General features: G+C 38.0%; 1 protein-coding gene across 1 annotated transcript in view; it reads right to left on the bottom strand.

Annotated features, from left to right (window-relative positions):
* Positions 1-21,654, bottom strand: part of LOC107159990 (glycine N-acyltransferase-like protein 1) — a 30,333-nt gene that overhangs the window by 6,329 nt on the left and 2,350 nt on the right. The window contains 9 exon segments of the mRNA XM_048788233.1: positions 1,185-1,306; positions 1,881-1,954; positions 8,347-8,544; positions 9,601-9,637; positions 9,907-9,989; positions 9,991-10,046; positions 10,324-10,450; positions 15,985-16,041; positions 16,044-16,115. Coding sequence (XP_048644190.1) covers positions 1,185-1,306; positions 1,881-1,954; positions 8,347-8,544; positions 9,601-9,637; positions 9,907-9,989; positions 9,991-10,046; positions 10,324-10,450; positions 15,985-16,041; positions 16,044-16,115 — 826 coding nt within the window.

Genomic DNA, 21,654 nt, shown 5'->3' with positions numbered 1-21,654 from the left:
TGGTGGCAGTTGGGGCTCTGAGGGTTTTTCCTGAGAGGCTGTTTTGTTTGGTGTGTGTGGTTCTAAAAATAAAGTTAGTTTCTTTTGACAAGTGGCTCCTGATTGTGCCCAGCCAGACTGCGGCATAAAATCATATCAAATATAAACATTAAATGTTGTGGAGTTTTTTTTTTTTTTTTTTTTTTTATGGAGAGATGAGGGTTGGTTAATCACTGGTTACCACCAAAGCCAATTCTGATAGCATTTTTTATTTAAAAAAAATGTATCTACATCTGTCTGGATTTTTAGAAAGAATGTAAATTTCAAAGTTTTTGTTTGTTTGTTTTTAAACTGTAGTATCCACAGCAGTCCAGCTACATATAGGGCAGAGTGGCAGGGCAGGGCCAAAAGAGTCCATTATTAGGTCTGAGCTGTTCCTGAGATGCTGTGACCCGTGCAGCTTCCACAAGGGATTGAGTAGGGGCAACAGGAGATGGAGAAAAACACAAAAACCAGAGACAAAGAAAACACAGAGACATTTTAAAGCAAAGCTGGGACGAGGTGGGACGCTGCACACTGATGGAGAAACAGTGACCCAGAACTATCTCTGCAAGTTTATTACATAGGGTCTCATAATCAGGCAGTTGAACTCTAGGGGCACTGTAAGTTGTTCAAGGCTTGTGAGCTATCAAGACGTTTCTTTGTGAACTAAAAAGTTAGCAGAGCTAGAAACATTTTTTTTCAACTATCCTGTTGCTCCCAGGAAGCCCATTGTACAGGAACGACTGATAACAGTGCCAGGCCAGAGCCCAGTGTCAAGGTGTTAACATCCTCGCCTTTGGGGCAAGGAAGGTCTCCCAGGCTTGGCTTTTGCTGACACTGCAGGATCAGCCTATGACCCAGGGCTCATCTGCTCTTCACACTGAGGAGTATTTTTTTTTTTTTTTTAGACAAGGGATTCTGATACGGTAATACAATTTCTGATTATAAAGTGCTTATAATAAGTAGTGCCTGGCGTGTGTTCTTTCCTTCATCTGAAACTCCCTATGGCTTCTTTGTCAGGGTCACCCCTACTCACTCTCCAGTCCTCTCTGTAATGGCTCCTTCTCCCAGGAACCCTCCTGATTTGTGATCTGACCCCTAAGACAGCAGTGGTACAAACTCAAGGCCTGGACTCATGAACAGACTCCCAGGAAACACCTTACCCAACACCAGGGAGCGTGAGACAAGCAGCACAGCAAACGCCATTTCCATAGCGGTGGTCCCTGGTCCCTGGGACTCAGTCCCCTTGGATTCCCTTTTCTGCATTGCAGTGATGGAAGCTGGCCTAGGACAGCCGATTGTTTGGGTTTTCACCTTTCGCACATGGCTAGTCACTGACTCCCTTCTTTGGTGTACCTGTGAGTCCTACATCCATAAATACAAGGAGTACTTAGGGCAGACAGGCCATACAGAGGAGGTGTGTTCTACGGATATTTTTATTGAATTCCTTCATTCATCTTCCAGATCACAGGTTCAGTCAGGTTTCACAAACCATTCTGGTTCCCAGAGGTGAGAACTGGCCCTGGATTTCCGGCTATGTGTTTTACTGATAACCCTTGATTCTCGGAACACACTTATCAAGAAGAGTGAAAGACTGACCCCTGCCTCAGATTCTAAGTACTTCAAGAGCACGGTTATGTCTTTCAACTTTGCCTCCATGTTAGAGGGTTCCTACCGCATCTTCAATGTTCAGTGAACACTTGTGAGTGAAGAAAGCTGTTGGGTGATTTCTGCTTCAACTTTAAAGGAGAGTTTGGCCGTGATGGCTAAGTAGCATCATTGTCTAAACAAATGGAACTTATTTCCCTGGGGAGCAGATCCATTGGTGGCACCCACATGAGGCCACAGAGAAACCAGACCTCTCCAGAGATCTGCAGGATTTTTCATTGTCTCCCAGCACAGAGAGGTAGAATGGAATATTCTTCTGATGTATATATTTACCATATGATTTATTTTTATTTTTTTAGTCATACATGACAGCAGAATGTATTTTGACATATAATACATACATGGAATGTACATACATCAATCATAATGTCCATTCTATTCTGCTGCCCTTCCTATCCCCCCTACTCCTCCTTCCTCTCCCATCCTTTCTCTCTATCCAATCTAATGTGACACACTTCTTTTTTTTCTTTTTCTCCTCACAACATCATACATGTATTCTGTATAACAATGAGGGTCTCCTTCCATCTTCCATGCAACTCCCCTCTCCCTCTTTTTCCCTCCCACTTCTCTTCCCTATTTAGTGGTAGTCTTCTTCTCATGCTCTTCCTCCCTATCCCATTTTGAGTCACCCCTCTTATATCAGAGAAGACATTCGGCATTTGTTTATTAGGGATTGGCTAACTTCACATAGCATAATCTGCTCTAATGCCATCCCTTTGCCTGCAAATGCCATGATCTTGTTATTTTTTAGTGCTGAGTAATATCCATTGTGTATAAATGCCACATTTTTTAAATCCATTCATCTATTGAAGGGCATCTAGGTTGGTTCCACATTCTAGCTATTGTGAATTGTGCTGCTATAAACATTGATGTGGCTGTGTCCCTGTAGTATGCTCTTTTTAGGTCTTTTGGGTATAGTCCTAGAAGGGGAATAGCTGGGTCAAATGGTGGTTCCATTCCCAGAGTTTCAAGGAATCTCCATACTGCTTTCCAAATTGGCTGCATCAATTTGCAGTCCCACCAGCAATGTATGAGTGTACCTTTTTCCCCACATCCTCACCGGACTTATTGTTGTTTGACTTCATAATGGCTGCCATTCTTATGGAGTGAGATGGTATCTTAGAGTAGTTTTAATTTGCATTTCTCTGACTGCTAGAGATGGTGAGCATTTTTTCATGTATTTGTTGATTGATTGTATATCCTCTTCTGAGAAGTTTCTGTTCAAGTCCTTGGCCCATTTGTTGATTGGGTTATTTGATTTTTTGTTGTTTAACTTTTTGAGTTCTTTGTATACTCTAGAGATTAGAGCTCTATCTGATGTTTGAGGGGTAAAAATTTGTTCCCAGGATGTAGGCTCCCTATTCACCTCACATAATATTTCTCTTGCTGAGAAAAAAACTTTTTAGTTTGAATTTGTCCCATTTGTTGATTCTTGGTTTTAACTCTTGTGCTATAGGTGTCTTATTAAGAAATTTGGGGCCTTCCCCCACGTGATGAAGATTAGGGCCAACTTTATCTTCTATTAGACGCAGAGTCTCTGGTCTGATTCCTAGCTCCTTGATCCATTTTGAGTTGACTTTTGTGCATGGTGAGAGAAAGGGATTCAATTTCATTTTGTTGCATATGGATTTCCAGTTCTCCCAGCACCATTTGTTGAAAATGCTATTCTTTCTCCATTGCATGTTTTTGCACCTTTGTCTAATATGAGGTAGTTGTAATTTTGTGGATTTGTCTCTGTGTCCTCTATTCTGTACCATTGGTATACCCGCCTATTTTGGTACCAGTACCATGCTGTTTTTGTTACTATTGCTCTATAGTATAATTTAATATCTGGAATTGCGATACCACCAATTTCACTCTTCCTGCTTAGAATTACTTTAGCTATTCTGGGTCTCTTATTTTTCCAGATGAATTTCATGATTGCTTTTTCTATTCCTGCAAGGAATGTCATTGGGATTTTGATGGGAATTGTATTGAATCTATAAAGTGCTTTTGGTAATATGGCCATCTTAATCATATTAATTCTGCCAATCCATGAGCAAGGTAAATCCTTCCATCTTCTAAGGTCTTCTATTTCTCTCTTTATGGTTCTGTAGTTTTCATTGTACAGGTCCTTTACCTCTTTTGTTAGCTTGATTCCCAGGTATTTTTTTTTTGAGGATATTGTGAATGGAGAAGTTGTCCTCATTTCCATTTCAGAGAATTTGTCACTGATATATAGGAATGCCTTTGATTTATTGGTATTGATTTTATATCCTGCCACTTTGCTGAATTCATTTACTAGTTCTAGAAGTTTCTTGGTTGAACTTTTTTGGGTCTGCTAGGTATAGGATCATGTCATCAGCAAATAGTGCTAATTTAAGTTCTTCTTTTCCTATATTTATGCCTTTAATTTCTTTCATCTGTCTAATTGCTCTGACCAGTGTTTCAAGAACTATGTTGAATAGAAATGGTGAGAGAGGGCATCCCTGTCTTGTTCCAGATTTTAGAGGGAATGCCTTCAATTTTTCTCCATTCAGAATGATGCTAGCCTGAGGCTTAGCATAGATAGCTTTTACAATATTGAGGTATGTTCCTGTTATCCCTATTTTTTCTAGAGTTTTAAACATAAAGGGATGCTGTACTTTGTCGAATGCTTTTTCCGCATCTATCGAGATGATCATATGGTTCTTATTTTTAAGTCTATTGATGTGGTGAATAACATTTATTGATTTCCGTATATTGAACCAGCCTTGCATCCCAGGGATGAATCCTACTTGATCATGGTGCACAATTTTTTTGATATGTTTTTGTATCCGATTCGCCAGAATTTTATTGAGGATTTTTGCATCTAGGTTCATTAGAGATATTGGTCTGTAGTTTTCTTTCTTTGAAGTGTCTTTGTCTGGTTTAGGTATCAGGGTGATGTTGGCCTCGTAGAATGAATTTGGAAGTTCTCCCTCTTTTTCTATTTCCTGAAGTAGCTTGAAAAGTATTGGTATTAGTTCCTCTTTAAAGGTTTTGTAAAACTCTGCTGTATACCCATCCGGTCCTGGGCTTTTCTTAGTTGGTAGTCTTTTGATGGTTTCTTCTATTTCCTCAATTGATATTGGTCTGTTTAGGTTGTCTATATCCTCCTGACTCAATCTGGGCAGATCATATGACTTAAGAAATTTATCTATGCCTTCACTATCTTCTAATTTATTGGAGTATAAGGATTCAAAATAGTTTTTGATTATCTTCTGTATTTCTGAAGTGTCTGTTGTGATATTGCCTTTTTCATCCCGTATGCTAGTAATTTGAGTTCTCTCTCTTCTTCTCTTCGCTAGCATCGCTAAGGGTCTGTCGATTTTGTTTATTTTTTCAAAGAACCAACTTTTAGTTTTGTCAATTTTTTCAATTGTTTCTTTTGTTTCGATTTCATTAATTTCAGCTCTGATTTTAATTATTTCTTGCCTTCTACTTCTTTTGCTGTTGTTTTGCTCTTCTTTTTCAAGGATTTTGAGATGAAGTATGAGATCATTTATTTGTTGGTTTTTTCTTTTTTTAAGGAATGAACTCCAAGCAATGAATTTTCCTCTTAGAACTGCTTTCAATGTGTCCCATAGATTCCGATATGTTGTGTCTGTGTTTTCATTTATCTCTAAGAATTTTTTAATTTCCTCCTTGATGTCTTCTATAACCCATTGATCATTCAGTAACCTATTGTTCATTCTCCAAGTGATGTATGCTTTTTCCTTCCTTCTTTTATCGTTGATTTTCAGTTTCATTCCATTATGATCAGATAAGATGCATGGTATTATCTCTACTCCTTTATATTGTCTAAGAGTTGCCCTGTGACATAATATATGATCTATTTTTGAGAAGGATCCATGTGCTGCTGAGAAAAAAGTGTAACTGCTTGATGTTGGGTGGTATACTCTATATATGTCAATTAGGTCTAGGTTATTAATAGTGTTATTGAGTTCTATAGTTTCCTTATTCAACTTTTGTTTGGAAGATCTGTCCAGTGGCGAGAGAGGTGTGTTGAAGTCTCCCATGATTATGGTATGGTGGTCTATTAGACTCTTGAACTTGAGAAGAGTTTGTTTGACGAACATAGCTGCACCATTGTTTGGGGCATAAATATTTATGATTGTTATGTCTTGTTGGTGTATGGTTCCCTTAAGCAGTATGTAGTGTCCCTCTTTATCCCTTTTGATTAACTTTGGCTTGAAATCTATTTTATTTGATATGAGTATGGACACTCCTGCTTGTTTCCGAAGTCCATATGAGTGATATGATTTTTCCCAACCTTTCACCTTCAGTCTATGTATGTCTTTTCCTATCAGATGAGTCTCCTGTAGGCAGCATATTGTTGGATTTTTTTTTTAATCCATTCTACTAGCCTATGTCTTTTGATTGGTGCATTTAAGCCATTAACATTTAGGGTTACTATTGAGATATGGTTTGTATTTCCAGCCATATTTGATTATGTATGTTACTTAACATGATTTGTTTTTCCTCTATGATTAGTTTTTCCTTTACTGTACTACCTCCCGCTGTTGGTTTTCATTGTTATTTTTCATTTCCTCTTCCTGTAATGTTTTGCCAAGGATGTTTTGAAGAGCTGGTTTTCTAGCTGCAAATTCTTTTAACTTTTGTTTATCGTGGAATATTTTTATTTCATCTTCAATCCTGAAGCTTAATTTCACTGGATACACGATTTTTTGTTGGAACCCATTTTCTTTCAGCATTTGAAATATGTTGTTCCAGGATATTCTAGCTTTCAGAGTCTGTGTTGAAAGATCAGCCGTTTACCCCTAAATATAATCTGCTTCCTCTCTCTTGTGGCTTTTAAGATTCTCTCCTTATTCTGTGTGTTGGGCATCTTCATTATTATGTGTCTTGGTGTGGATCTCTTATGATTTTGTACATTCGGCATCCTGTAAGCTTCTAGTATTTGCGTTTCTTATTCAATCTTTAAGTCTGAGAAGTTTTCTCGTATTATTTCATTGAAGAGATTGCTCATTCCTTTGGTTCGGACCTCTATACCCTCTTGTATCCCAATAACTCTTAAGTTTGGTCTCTTTATGTTATCCCATATTTCTTGGATGTTCTGCTCATGATTCCTTAACATTCTCGCTGAGCTGTCTGTCTATGTTCTTTTCAAGTTGAAAAACTTTGTCTTCGTTGTCTGATGTTCTATCTTCTAAGTGTTCTACTCTGCTGGTAATACTCTCATTTGAGTTTTTAATTTGTTTGTTGTTTCCTGCATTTCCAGGATTTCTGTTTTTTTTTTTATATCCTCTATATCCCTGTAGAGTTGATCTTTTGCTTCTTGGATTTGTTTATGTAATTCATTGTCAAAGTGATCTTTTATTGTCTGAATTTGCTGTCCAATGTCTTCCTTGAGACTCCAGATCATCTGAAGCATGTATATCCTGAACTCTTTGTCTGACATTCCATCTGCTGCATATATTACTTCTTCTAATGTTGAATTGACCTGTATTGTTTGTGGTCCTTTCTTTCCTTGTCTTTTCATACTGCTCACATTTCTTTCTAGCTTTGTGAAACTGTTGTGTTAATGGTTTCCCCCTTATATATTTATATTGTTCTTGTATAGCTCCAAAATCCCTCTTTTGCAGAGAAAGACAGTGTTAACAGTTCCCAATATCAACAGTACGTCATCTAAGCACAAGTTTTCATTATTAATACATTTATAGTTAGAATCTAAGTCTACAGATATTGGTTTCAATTATTATTTAAAAATATAGTCATTAGTTTCATAAAAGGCATACCATATCTGGTGGCTTATAGAAAACTCAATATCAGACGAAGGATGTTATACTTAGAGGGAAAGGAGTGAGGGTATGAGGTTAAACTAACTTAGCACCTTTGGAGAACTCTAACCAATAGACTGGTAATTTATGGAAGAATGTATAGACTCAACCTCCTATCTGTATTTAGATAGTTACCCTATGTATAGATAGTAAAAGTTAGGGGGTTGAAAGTGGGATAGAGGGAGTAAGAATGAAGAAAAAAATAACAAGGAAGAAAAGAGAAAAAAGAGAGAAGGAAAAAGAAAGTAAGAAAGAAATAAGGAAAAAAATGGGGGGGAAGGTGGGGCATATACAATTCCTCTATATTATATTATTTTGGTGATTCGGTTGTTCATGCACAGTTCTTGGTTTCACATATATTGAGGTTGTGAAAGAGAGAGAAGAAAAGAGAGAAAAAAAGAGTCTCTCAGAACTCTGTTTTCCTTTCTTCCAGTGGGTGGCGTTGTCTATTCCTAGCTTGAGCCTCTGTGTTCAGGGTGGTGGGTATAGCCAGTGTGAAAGGACTTGAGCTTCCACCTGTATCCTCCCTACTCTAGTCTCTGAGTTGAAAACCAGGTGCCTGTACAGTTGTTGTTTTGTGTCGATAGCTACACCCCCCAAAAGCTTGTGGGAAATATTTTGAGTTATTGCAGCTAAGGGTGGGGGAGTTGGAAACCGGGTAACTGGATCAGCCGCAGAACTGTGCTGGTATCCATGCCCCCTTTGATGGATTTTAAGGGTTGATGGGCTTCCTCCGGACTAGTGCAGGGCGGGGGTCTAGCTTCCTCCTCCGGTCTGGTCTCTGACGTAGATATTTTGTGAAATATCCCAACAGCGGTCTCAGTTTGCCCTTGCTTCTCTATCTATGTATGTAGGCCATTCCCACTTCACAACTGGGGTCCATGGTGACCCAGGTGACTGGGCCCCCTTCTGGGCCTTGCAGACAGAATGCTATCAAGGTTTGTATGCAGTGCTGGATGTAATGTAGGCTCTTCTCATTCTGTCCTATGTCCCAGCTGTCATTTACCAGTGTAGAACCAGAGACATCCAGTTGGTAAAACTTAAAGTTGGGATCCTGTCAGTGGAAACAAAACCCAAACCCAGACTTTCATATCCATTCCTATGATTTACGGATACCAACATGTTCCAGAACTCCCAGACCTCTTCTCACTCCAAAACTGATTCACGTGAATTACAAAAATATACAAGGAAGAACAATCTTAATAAAGAACTAAAAAAAAAAGCACAAAGCCCTCCAAATAACCCAATTAATAAATGGGCAAAAGAACTAAGACCTTCTCAAAAGAAGAAACACAATAGGACAACAAATATGTGAAAAAATATTCAATATCTCTAGCAATCAGGGAAATGCAAATTAAAACTACATTGAGATTTCATCTTACTCCCATCAGAATGGTAATGATCAAGAATTGGCGAGATAAGCATTGGCAAGAATGTGGGGGAAAAGGTACACTCACACGGTGTTGTTGGGACTGGAAACAAGTGCAACCACTCAGGAAAGCAGTAAAGAGATTTCTCTAAAAACTAGGACTGGAACCACCATATTATCTAGCTATCCCACTCCTCAGAATATATTCAAAATATGGATCTAAAATTAGCATACTACAGGGACACAGTCATATCAGTGTTTATAGTAGCACATTCACAACAGCCATCAAAGGTGCCCTTCAAATGATGAATGGATTAAGAAAATGTGACACACACGCACACACACACACACACACCAATGGAGTATTACTCAGCCATAAAGAAGAATGACATAATGACATTTGCCACTAAATGGATGGAATTGGAGAACTATTATGCTAAGTGAAAAAATCCCAACTCAGAAAATCAAAGGTCAAAGGTCAAATGCTTGAGTATGTGGAAGCTAGTCTAAAGTAAAGGGAAGCGGGGTGCCGTGGCACCTGCCTATAATCCCAACAGCTCAAGAGGCTGAGGCAAGAGGATTATGAGTTCAAAGACAGCCTCAGCCACTTAGTGGGGACCTAAGCAACTAAGTGAGACCCTGTCTCTAAATAAATATATAAAAAAGGGCTGGGGATGAGGCTCAATGGTTAAGCGTTCCTACGTTCAATCCCTAGAACCAAAAAGAAAGAAATGAATTTACCACAGTGAATCTCATCATCAGGTACACCCACAAGACACTAAAACAAATAAACAAACAAACAGGCAAATTGGAAAACAATAGCAGAAAGTAGAGTAGAGAAAAAGGAATGGAGTGGTGGGGAGGGAAGAGGGGAGAGAAAGGAAATACTGGATACTGAATCAGACCTAAGTAGAGTCGGTGCTTTTATAATTATGTCAAAATAAATCCTACTGTTACCTGTAACTAAAAGGATCAATTTTTAAAAAGTCACTAAAGAAAACATGTTTTTGTGCCTCTCTGACTCATCCTCTGGGTGGCGGCCCTCACAGCAGCCTCCAGGCTTGCTCTTGGTGGAGGCATTGAGCTCCAGATGTCTTAAAATAGAGGAGTAAGTTAGAGTGGTTCACCTTTCACTGACTTTGAAAATGCAATGGCTTTTATCCCCTCCCCCAAGCTTTCTTGTCATCCTGGGAAGAAAGATGAAAGAGCAGCTCGGCCATTGATGGACACTGCTCTCCCATTTCTGCTGCTCCTGCCTGACTCACAACTCAATGCAAATTTTGGTTCTTCTTGGGCTTGGGCTGAGTTTAGCTGGAGCACTCGCTACACCACAAATTGCTGTTCTGCTGCCCAGCCCTCAGGGTTTCTGAGAATTTGCACTTCTAATAAGCTCCCAGGGAAAGCTGGCCGTGGCTGATTGGGGACCCACTTTGAGAACCACTGTCACTGCCTCTGACTTGGTACCTTGGATCTGGAGCATCTGTTTCTACTTAATGACCCCACAATGTTTCAGGACTTCCTGTAATTCTTGAGGCTCTTTGGAGAATATACTGTACACATTGGTATATGGATCTGTGTCCTCAGTCATCTCCTGAATGGGATGGCAGAAGGTCACAGCATATCATTCCTTGTGCTTTTTCTTCATCTCTCTCTTATTGAAATCTAGACGCCCAGAATCAGCGCAGAGCTTAAGCAAGATGCTTTAATGGATACAAGCATTAATGAGACACTGCATTTCCCCAAAGCTACAGAACATCAGCCTGTTAGAATAGTACTACTTAATTCAGAGCCCAAAGCCTGCGAAATGGAATAAAATAATTGGAACTATTTTGTAGCACTCTGGGAAGTTTGGTGTGGTGTTATTTTTATGAACTTGAAAAAAAAAAGCACTTGTAATCTCATTCTAGTAATCCACAAATTTCATGGAAAGATGAATATCTGTTCCTAAGGAGAAATAACCATAGGTATGAGTTTTAGCAGTGAACATATTCTATTATAAATTATATTGTTAAAGAGTGAGACATAAAACTGTGTAACTAGGCTGGGCGTGGTGGCTCAGGCCTGAAATCCCAGAGACTAACCAGGCTGAGGCAGGAGGATCGTGAGTTCAAACCCAGCCTCAGCAACTTAGTGAGGTCCTGGGAAACTCAGTGAGACCCTGTCTCTAATAAAATATTTTAAAAAGGCTAAAGACTGAGGGTTGGGGATGTGGCTTGGTAGTTAAGCAACCCTGGATTCAATCCCTGGTACCAAAAAAAAAAAAAAATTGTGTCACTAACTTTGAAGAAACCATCAAGAAAATGAGAATTCCTGTATAAATACAGTTTCCTGAATGTGGCCCAACCAAAAGTTCATATTCAATATAATAGATATTCTAAAAGATAATTTAAAAAGAACAAAACAGGAGGAAAATTAAAAACAATATCAGCAATGAAAAGCATACGATACAGTCCATAAGAAAGGAGACAGAGGAAGGAATACAAGAATTATAATAGAGGGTTACATGCTTGTTAGGAAAGATGCTACCCTTTGCTTTGACCTTCAAAGAAATAGAAAACCCCAGCAGAAAAGATTGGAAATGAAATTAAAAGTTTTACCATTTAAAATGTGGCCAGAATCAAACTAATTCTTCTTTAAATTATACCTATACCAAAAATAAACACATAATTTTTGTTCTAGACCATGGTAACAGATGGAAAAATCCCTAACCCCAAATCTGGTAAAGAAACAACAAAAATATTTATTGATCATTTTCAATGTACAAATTATGAATAAAATGTCTAATAGTGTGTTAAAAGAATAATAACTGTGAACACATAAAGTTTATTTTAGGAAGGCAAGAATGCTTTAGATTAAAAGATCTCTCAGTATAATAAATTCAAGAGGAAAAAGTTACATAAGTCTACACATTGCCAAAAAGAAAAAAAAATCAAATAATGTAAAATTCAGTATTTATTTTAAATGTGAGCCCCAAGAAAATGCAGGTAGTGAGAAAAGAAACATTTGGAAGAAATAAGCATATTTTCAAATATAAGTTATTATGTCTATTTCATTCAAATCAAGAATGAGAGGATGATAAAGCCATTACTATTGTTACTAGGTATTCTAATTTTTTTGATTGTACATTGTGCAATATGGCAAGAAATTGAACAGCTGAAACAGATATTAGGAAAAAAGTAACAAATTATCTTTGTTTATAAATTATGGTATTATGTGTTCAGAAAATCCAGGAGGTCCCGACAAAAAACAGCAACCCACACAAGCAGGATTTGAAAGAGTCATGTGGCATATTTGGAAACAAAAACTAAAAATAGAAGTCAAGAGCAAAATAATAATAGTCTGAAAGAGAAAGCTAATTTAATAGTATTAACAAATAGCACAAAATACCTATGGGTAATTGAATGGAGAGCCACGTGGATGGCCCAAGAAGAACACTAAAATTTTACTAAATGGCATATAACACGAACTGAGAAAATTTAGATACATACCATGTTTCTACACGAAAAGATTTAGTACCCCACAAATATCAGTCCTTCCACAATTGTTCAAGAAAGCTAATCCAATTCAAATCCAATTGCCACAGGTAGTTGGTGGGTAGCTGGAAAAATTAAATTCTATGAAAATCAAGTCTCCTTAATGATTCAGGAGACTGAGGAAGGAGGATCACAAGTCTGGGGCTAGATTCAGCAACTTAGCGAGACCCTGTCTTAAAGTAAAAAATAAAAAGGGCTGGGGATGAAGTTCAGTGGTAAAACACCCCTGGGTTCAATCTCTAGTATGAAAAAAGAAAAGAAAATTTAAAAAATATGCATGTCAAAATATCCATTAATAAAATAAAATAATGATAAATTGGGAAAAAAATTGTACTGTGTCTCATTCATGCTAGTATCCCTAATACCTAAAACACTCTTACATAATTTTAAGAATGACACAAATCATGTAGAACACAAGAATGGGATCCTAATTAGAATAAGCTATACTCCATGTATGTATGTATAATATGTCAAAATACATTCTATATATAACTGTCATGTATATCTAAGAGAACAACAACAACAACAACAGAATGGCACAAAAACCCAGTATAAAAATTGTCAAAGGATATGAACAAACAGTTGTACAATAAGACACCATTTATCATCCATGAGTTTAGTGTAAGTTAACATTTAGTGCTGAGGATGATGGGGGTTGGGGGAAAGGTTCTTCCATTTACTTCTAATGGAAATAAAATGTGCAGCAATCTTTTGGGAAAGTAATCTGACAGTGATTACTAGAACTTTGGAAAAAAAAGTGTTCTTTATTTTGATAATGCCCCTTATGGAAATCAATCAGGTGAGAAAATTTTCCAGGTGTGAAGACTTGTAAATAGGGTGTTCATTGAAACATTGCTTATAGAGGCAAGAGCTGTGAGCACTTCAAAACCAACAATGGGAGACTGGTTCCATCATTACAGTGCATTTACTGCAATACTATATAGTTTTAAAAAGAATCCATTAGTGCTTCATTGATGGGCCAGGAGTGATGTCTATAGTGGATAAAAGGAAAAATAAAAAGTTATAAAAGAAGAAGTAGCAAATACTCTCATGTGCATTATTATGATCGAGGACACTTCAAGGGTGTGGGAAAGGAGACAAAAGGTTATTAACTTTTTAGAACAAAGCTGGAGTTTTTCACTTGCATTATCAGTGCATATTACTTTTGAGATTAAAACTTCATAAAGAAAAAAATTAAATATTTTCTAGTTAAATTTTCCTGCATTGCACTCTTAAAAGTTTTTATTCAAAAGTGAATGGATATTTGTTTATTTATTTATTTTTATTCTATTTTTCATTCGATCAGAATGGCAAGCATCAATAATATAAATAACAAGAAATGTTGGTGAGGATGTGGGGGGCGGGAAGGAACTCTCACACTATGTTATATATGTATGTATGGCATGTAAATTAGTACAGCCACTAGGGAAATCAGTGTGGAAGTTCCTACAAAGCTGAAACCAGAACTATCATACGATCCAGCTATACCACTCCTAAGTATTTATCAAAAAGAATTAAAGTCAGCATATTTTAGAGACACATGCATACCCATACTTATTGCAGCACGATGCACAATAGCCAAGTTGGGGAATCAACATAGTTGACCGTCAATGGATGAATGTATGAAGAAAATGTGGCATTTGTACATGATGGAATTTTATTCAGCCATAAAGAAGAATGAAATTATGTCATTTACAGGAAAATGGATGGAACTGGGGAACATAATGTCAAATAAAATAAGTCATAATTTTCAGTGAAATAAATCAGACTTAGAAAAATAACAATTTTTTTTCTCATATGTAGTAGCTACAAGGAAAAATGAGGAAAAAATAGAAGGACTTCATGAAATTAGAAGAGAGATCAGTAGACTGGAGGAAGGTGATCCAGGGCAGAGGAAAACAGGATGGGGGAGGTATTGAGAGAGTGAAAGTGATTAAATTATGTTTTTATCTATGCACAAGTATACCACAATGAAACTCAACATCATGTGTGATGAATATGCTCCAATGAAAAATAAAACATCAAAATAAAAAAAATGAATTGACTTTTAATACTAAAAGGGTCATGGTATACTATGGAAATAGGTTAGGTAAAAGAATCTCATAGTAAGTTGCATTATTTCACAATCTTTCCATATTCTTGTCATATATATGTATGTATATATATGTGTGCATGTATATACACACACACACACACACACACACACAATGGCCTCTCTATATTTTTATTTATTGATTTAATAATATAGTCTTGTTCAATACAATTAAAATATGAATTCATGAGTTTGATACTATAATTACATTGCTCAAATACACATAATAATTATAAAGTTACAGAAATAGAAAAATACTTGATCATCTACAATTATTTAGTATACCAAACTTTGAAGAAATTAGACCTGGAACTTAATAAACTATGTGTTAATCAAACTCAAATTGTCAGGAAGCCAGGATCAAATGAACGTCTTTAGGGCAAATGTCTAGAAGGAAGACACAGTGGGTCTGGGCTGGCCTGGTTGCTGACCTCTACACTCCTTAATTCCTCAAGTTAGGGCCACTTTATTACTTTCTGCACCACAGTCTTCACCCGATTTGTAAACTAGTCTTGACCTGGATTAGGTTATTCCTATTTGGGGACTTGGCTTGTACACCTGCAATGAAGCAGGGCTGGCCCTATAGCTTTAGCTCACCACTAGATGTCCATGGATTTAGGGAAGTTAGCTTTTAAACTTGTCGGAAAATTTTATATATTGTTTTCTTTATTTTCTGTTGTGAATCATCCATGATTCAACTGAGTTGCTTAAGTTGGTTAAGTTGGTTAAGTTGGAGGTAAGTAAGAGATGTCAGTTTGCATTTCAGCTTAGTCATACCTTCGTGTGACTTCAGCCAATAACGATGGCAAGTGATATTTAAAATTATATGCCATGTTCTAAATCTTTGATATAAAGTATCTAATTTAACATTTAAATAATACCATAAAAAGACAGTGAGAATTATTCCCACTTTACAGGTGATAACCGAGGCTCAGAGAAGTGTCTATGGCCACATAGCTAATAAAATGGGCAGAGTCCATCTAATTTGAATTCAGGTTAGACAGTACTTTAGAGTGTGGTCTTCAAAGCTGCATCACTCAATATTTCTCAGTGTAGTTTTATCCTTTCTAAATCTGAGGTCTTAATGCTCACCTCCTGAAGTTTCTCTGAGGATGATATTCACTAACAGGGAAAGTGCTTCCACAAAGTTGATGAAAAGTTATCATCAGCCCCTTCTCTCTTGAGAGGCAATTTTTATTAATAGATATCAGCCCTGGTTTTTGGTTCTAAGTCACTCTTCTGATATCATTCTAGAATAGCCTCCTTTCAACCTTCACGGCTCCCCTGCCCTCTCAATGTGCCCTTTAATCTGCCAGTGCCAGCCTTTTCCTCCTTCTCCTCCTCTTTCATTCTTGCTTAGGGGATGCAGAGCCCATCTGAGGTACCAGGTTTTGAAGGAGTGTCTTCAAAGTATCCTGAGTTTTCTTTGGCTGTACATGCATGCCTTGTGAGTCTGGACGAAGGAAGCTCTTCATGCCCTTTGGAGCTGAGTGGTTCCACCCCCCTGGTCTGTGTGCCCAGCTGTTTCTGAGGTCTGATAATGACTGTCTGATACTCTCTGGCCAGGACCCCACCAGCACCTCCATGTTGAAGGGATTTCCGTGGTTGATGTAATACAAGGAGCCATACACCTGAAGGAGGAACAGAAGGGACTCGGAGAGGTTGGGAAGGTTGCCCTGGCATCCTCAGAGATGGGGTCCTGAATGTGATAAAGAAGAGAGAAACGAAGGCCCAGAGAGGGTAGCAGGAAGAGTTCAGATGGTCATTAGATGAGTGGTCTCTTCAGGACCATTTGGATGAGAGTAAAGCTACCAGCAAACAGGAAGGACTTGCAGGTGTCCTTGTGGCATGAATACCTCTGTGCACTAACCTCTCTGGGCACTTACTCTGTTCTTAGCATTGACATTGCATGGATTTATTTAGTGCTCACACAAACTTCAAGAGATAGGTGATAATATAATCCTATTTTTTTAAAAAATTTTATTTGTGAAAACATGGAGGCAGGCGGGGAGGCAGCGCTCTCTTCATCTCCTCAGCTGAGTGGACAGAGAGAGACCTCAGAACATTTGGATTCTGCCTGCTGAGAAACTCCCAGCAAAATTCGGCTGAAGTGAGACCTAGGTGGGGAGTTTGGGCTCCTCAGAGGCAGCAGCTTGCTCAGACATGGGCGAATCTTGGCCACCCAGCACAGCATGGAGGTGCTTGCTGACTGTCTGTCAGCTGGAGGCAGACCGAGGTGTTTCAGCATTGCCAGAGACCGCGAGTGGCCAAGAGACAGACGGAGGTGCTTGGCACTGCCAGAGACTGCGAGCGGCAGAGAAACAAAGAGTTGGACCCTTTGAAGAGGTTGCTAACCAAGCCTCCATGTGACGGCAGACCGAGAACTGAGGCCAGGACAGACCAGAGACAGACCAGACCCACCCCTCCCATCGGATACCGCGGCAAGGGAGTCCACCACAGCAGAGAGCTGATGTCACCAGAGTTCGGCAGTGGTCGGGATCCCTTCCCAGCAAAATCAGCTTCAACAGGTGTGTGACTCCCACCCCACCAGAGACATACAGCTGGGAAATCTCAATAATCTATCCCCAGATCTCTGAGGGCATGATTGTAGGAGCCCAGGGAAACAGAGGGGACACCTGACCTCCTACTCCCCCTACCACCAGCAGCGACAGCTGAGGCTTTTTCTACCAGCTCCCGGGGGCATGGCTACTGAAAGGGACCAGGCAAAATAAGGTGACGGCCCCCAGATCACGGACTTCACAACCCTGGGGTCCGGGTGAATGGCAAACAGAGAGAGTGCTCAGTTGTTCCCAGGGGGCTGCAAGTGTAACTACATCTGTGGAGAACGTCACCAGTGAGTGGGGCCTGGCTGGCAGGAGAAGGGGGTGGAGGGGCTGGAGACTGGAAACAGCCCTGGGCGACCAGGATTGGAGAGCCGCCTAGTAGGGGAAGAAGAGCCACCGCACAGGGATTGTTTCCTGCATATTGAGGGCAGAAGCTCGGCTTGGAGGGCACAGCTCCACCTACTGGAAGAGAAGAAAATAGAACTCTAAGACTGCATTTATTCTTTTTTTAAAAAAAAAATTTAACTTTTCTTATTTTCTCTTTTCAATTTTTATTTTTCTTACCATTTTTATTCTACCTATTTTTTCCTCCCTCTTTCTCCTTAAGGACTTCTTCCTTCCCCTTCCCCTACCTTTCATCCCAAGCATTACGACTTTCATTACGTGTAATTTTCTAAATGCAAATAGGTGAATGCTTGGAGGTTGTATATAGTGCTCCTAAGTCCCTAGCCACCACCAAATACCCTGGTCCATTTGCCTGTTAATATCCCCCTTCAGTAGAGCAATTTTCCAAGGTAGCTAAGACATACCAACCTCCATACCATCTCAGCACCCTACCTAAACATAAAGACCAAACCGCAGATCGATATATGCCTTCAGAATCCATATGCCTTTTATGAAATGAATGAATTTGCCTTAAATTACAATAAATCCCAACATCTCTAGACATAGTCTCCCATCTCAAAGGAGAGATCCCAAAGATATACAAAACCATAACAAATTTATAGGAGAAAACAGAAACACAGCAGTCAAACAGAGCTGGAAAGTAATGTGAGCACCATGAAAAAACAAGGGAAAAAAGGATTATAAACAATGCAGGACAGCTTAAATTTACAGGAGAACCTAGAGGCATCAGAAAAATGGTCAGATAAAGAACTCAAGGCATACCTGACTCAAATGGAATGGAATCTTAAAGAAGTCATTAGACAGAAAATCCAAACAATGAAAAAATACTTTGAAAATGAATTACATAAACAGATTCAAGAAGCAAAAAATCAACTCTACCAGGAGATAGAGATTTAAAAAAAAATCAAACAATAATCCTAGAAATGCAGGAAACCATAAACCAAATCAAAAACTCAAATGAGAGTATTACAAGTAGGCTAGATCAAGTAGAAGTCAGAACATCAGATAATGAAGACAAATTATATCAATTCTAAAAGAGTCTAGTCAACACAGAAAGGCTGGTAAGAAACCACAAGCAAAACATCCAAGAGATATGGGATGTCATAAAAAAAACAAACTTAAGAGTCATTGGGATAGAGGAAGGTATAGAGGTCCAAACCAAAGGAATGAGCAACTGTTGAATGAAATAATTTTAGAAAACTTTCCAGACATGAAAAATGGAATGGACTGCCAAATCCTGGAAGCCTACAGGACCCCAAACATACAAAACCATAATAGACCAACTCCAAGACACATTATTATGAAGATATCCAACATACAGAACAAGGAGAGAATATTAAAAGCTACACGAGAAAGGAGGCAGATTACATTCAGGGGTAAACCAATTAGGTTAATGGCTGATTTTTCATCACAAACGCTGAAAGCGAGAAGATCCTGGAACAACGTATTTAAAACCCTGAAAAATAATGGATTCCAACCAAGAATATTGTATCCAGCAAAATTAAGCTTTAGGTTTGACAATGAAATTAAAATCTTTCATGATAAACAAAAGTTAAAAGAATTCACAGCCAGAAAAGCAGCACTGCAAAGCATTTTGGGCAAAACATTACAAGAAGAGGAAATGAAAAACAACATCCAAAACCAACAGTGTGAAGTAACTCAGTAAAGGGGGAAAAATAATCAAAGAGGGAAAACAAAACAAACAAATAAATAAATAAACAAACATGTCTGGAAGTACAAACCATATATCAATAGTAACTCTAAATGTTAATGGCTTAAACTCACCAATTAAACGTCATAGGCTAGTAACCTGGATTAAAAAACAGATCCAACAATATGCTGCCTTCAGGAGACTCATCCGATAGGAAAACACATACAGGCTGAAGGTGAAAGGTTGGGAAAAATCTTACCACTCACATGGTCCTCGGAAGCAAGCAGGAGTGGCCATACTCATATCGAATAAAATCAACTTCAAACCTAAGTTAATCAAAAGGGATAAAGAAGGACACTATATACTGTTAAAGGGAACCAACAAGATATAATAATTATCAATATTTATGCACCAAACAATGGCGTAGCTATGTTCATAAAACAAACTCTCCTCAAGTTCAAGAGACAAATAGACCACAACACAATAATTATGGGTGACTTCAACACACCTCTCTCACCATTGGACAGATATTTCAAACAAAAGTTGAATAAGAAAACATAGAACTCAATAACATAATCAATAACCTAAACTTAACCAACATATATAGAATATATCAACCATCATCAAGCGAATATACTTTTTTCTCAGCAGCACATGGATCCTTCTCAAAAATAGACCATGTATTATGCCATAGGGCAACTCTTAGAAATTATAAAGGAGTGGAGATAATACCATGCAGCCTATCCAATCATAATGGAATGAAACTGGAAATCAACAATAAAAGAAGGAAGGAAAAATCCTGCATCACTTGGAGAATTAATATGTTACTGAATGAACAATGGGTTACAGAAGACATAAAGGAGAAAATCAAAAAATTCTTAGAGATAAATGAAAACACAGACACAACATATCGGAATCTATGGGACACAATGAAAGCAGTTTTAAGAGGAAAATTTATTGCTTGGAGTTCATTCTGCAAAAAAAGAAAAAACAACAAATAAATGATCTCACACTTCATCTCAAAACCCTAGAAAAAGAAGAGCGAAACAACAGCAAATGTAGTAGAAGATAAGAAATAATTAAAATCAGAGCTGAAATCAATGAAATTGAAACAAAAGAAACAATTGAAAAAATTGACAAAACTAAAAGTTGGTTCTTTGAAAAAATAAAAAAGATCGACAGACCCTTAGCCAGGCTAACGAAGAGAAGAAGAGAGAGAACTCAAATTACCAGCATATGGGATGAAAAAGGCAATGTCACAACAGACACCACAGAAATACAGAAGATAATCAGAAATTATTTTGAAACCTTATATTCCAATAAAATAGAGGATAGTGAAGACATCGATAAATTTCTTAAGTCATATGATTTACCCCGATTGAGTCAGGAGGATACACAAAACTTAAACAGAGCAATATCAAAGGAGGAAATAGAAGAAGCCATCAAAAGACTACCAACCAAGAAAAGCCCAGGACCGGATGGGTATACAGCAGAGTTTACAAAACCTTTAAAGAAGAACTAATGCCAATACTTTTCAAGCTATTTCAGGAAATAGAAAAAGAGGGAGCTCTTCCGAATTCATTCTACGAGGCCAACATCACCCTGATTCCAAAACCAGACAAAGACACTTCAAAGAAAGAAAACTACAGACCAATATCTCTAATGAACATAGATGCAAAAATCCTCAATAAAATTCTGGCAAATTGGATTCAAAAACATGTCAAAAAGATTGTGCACCATGATCAAGTAGGATTCATCCCTGGGATTCAAGGCTGGTTCAACATACGGAAATCAATAAATGTTATTCACCACATCAACAGACTTAAAGATAAGAACCATATGATCATCTCCAAAGATGCAGAGAAAGCATTCGACAAAATACAGTATCCCTTTATGTTCAAAACACTAGAAAAATTAGGGATAACAGGAACTTATCTCAACATTGTCAAAGCTATCTATGCTAAGCCTCAGGCAAACATCATTCTAAACAGGGAAAAATTGAAGGCATTCCCTCTAAAATCTGGAACAAGACAGGGATGCCCTTTCTCATCACTTCTATTCAACATAGTTCTCGAAACACTGACCAGAGCAATTAGACAGACGAAAGAAATTAAAGGCATAAAGATAGGAAAAGAGGAACTTAAATTAGCACTGTTTGCAAATGACATGATCCTATACCTAGCATACCCAAAAGGTTCTACCCAGAAACTTCTAGAGCTAGTAAATGAATTCAGCAAAGTGGCAGGATATAAAATCAACACACATTAATCAAAGGCATTCCTGTATATCTGTGACAAATCCTCTGAAATGGAAATGAGGACAACCACTCCATTCACAATATCCTCAAAAAAAAATGAAATACTTAGGAATCAAGCTAACAAAAGAGGTGAAGGACCTATACAATGACAACTACAGAACCCTAAAGAGAGAAGTAGAAGAAGACCTTAGAAGATGGAAAGATATACCTCGTTCATGGATAGGCAGAACTAACATCATCAAAATGGCGATATTACCAAAAGTACTCTACAGGTTTAATGAAATGCCAATCAA

Source organism: Marmota marmota, unplaced genomic scaffold (assembly GCF_001458135.2).
Source record: "Marmota marmota marmota unplaced genomic scaffold, marMar, whole genome shotgun sequence".
Taxonomy (NCBI): Eukaryota; Metazoa; Chordata; class Mammalia; order Rodentia; family Sciuridae; genus Marmota; species Marmota marmota.
The sequence above is the reverse complement of the archived record's forward strand: the minus strand, read 5'-3'. Positions and strand labels throughout refer to the sequence as shown.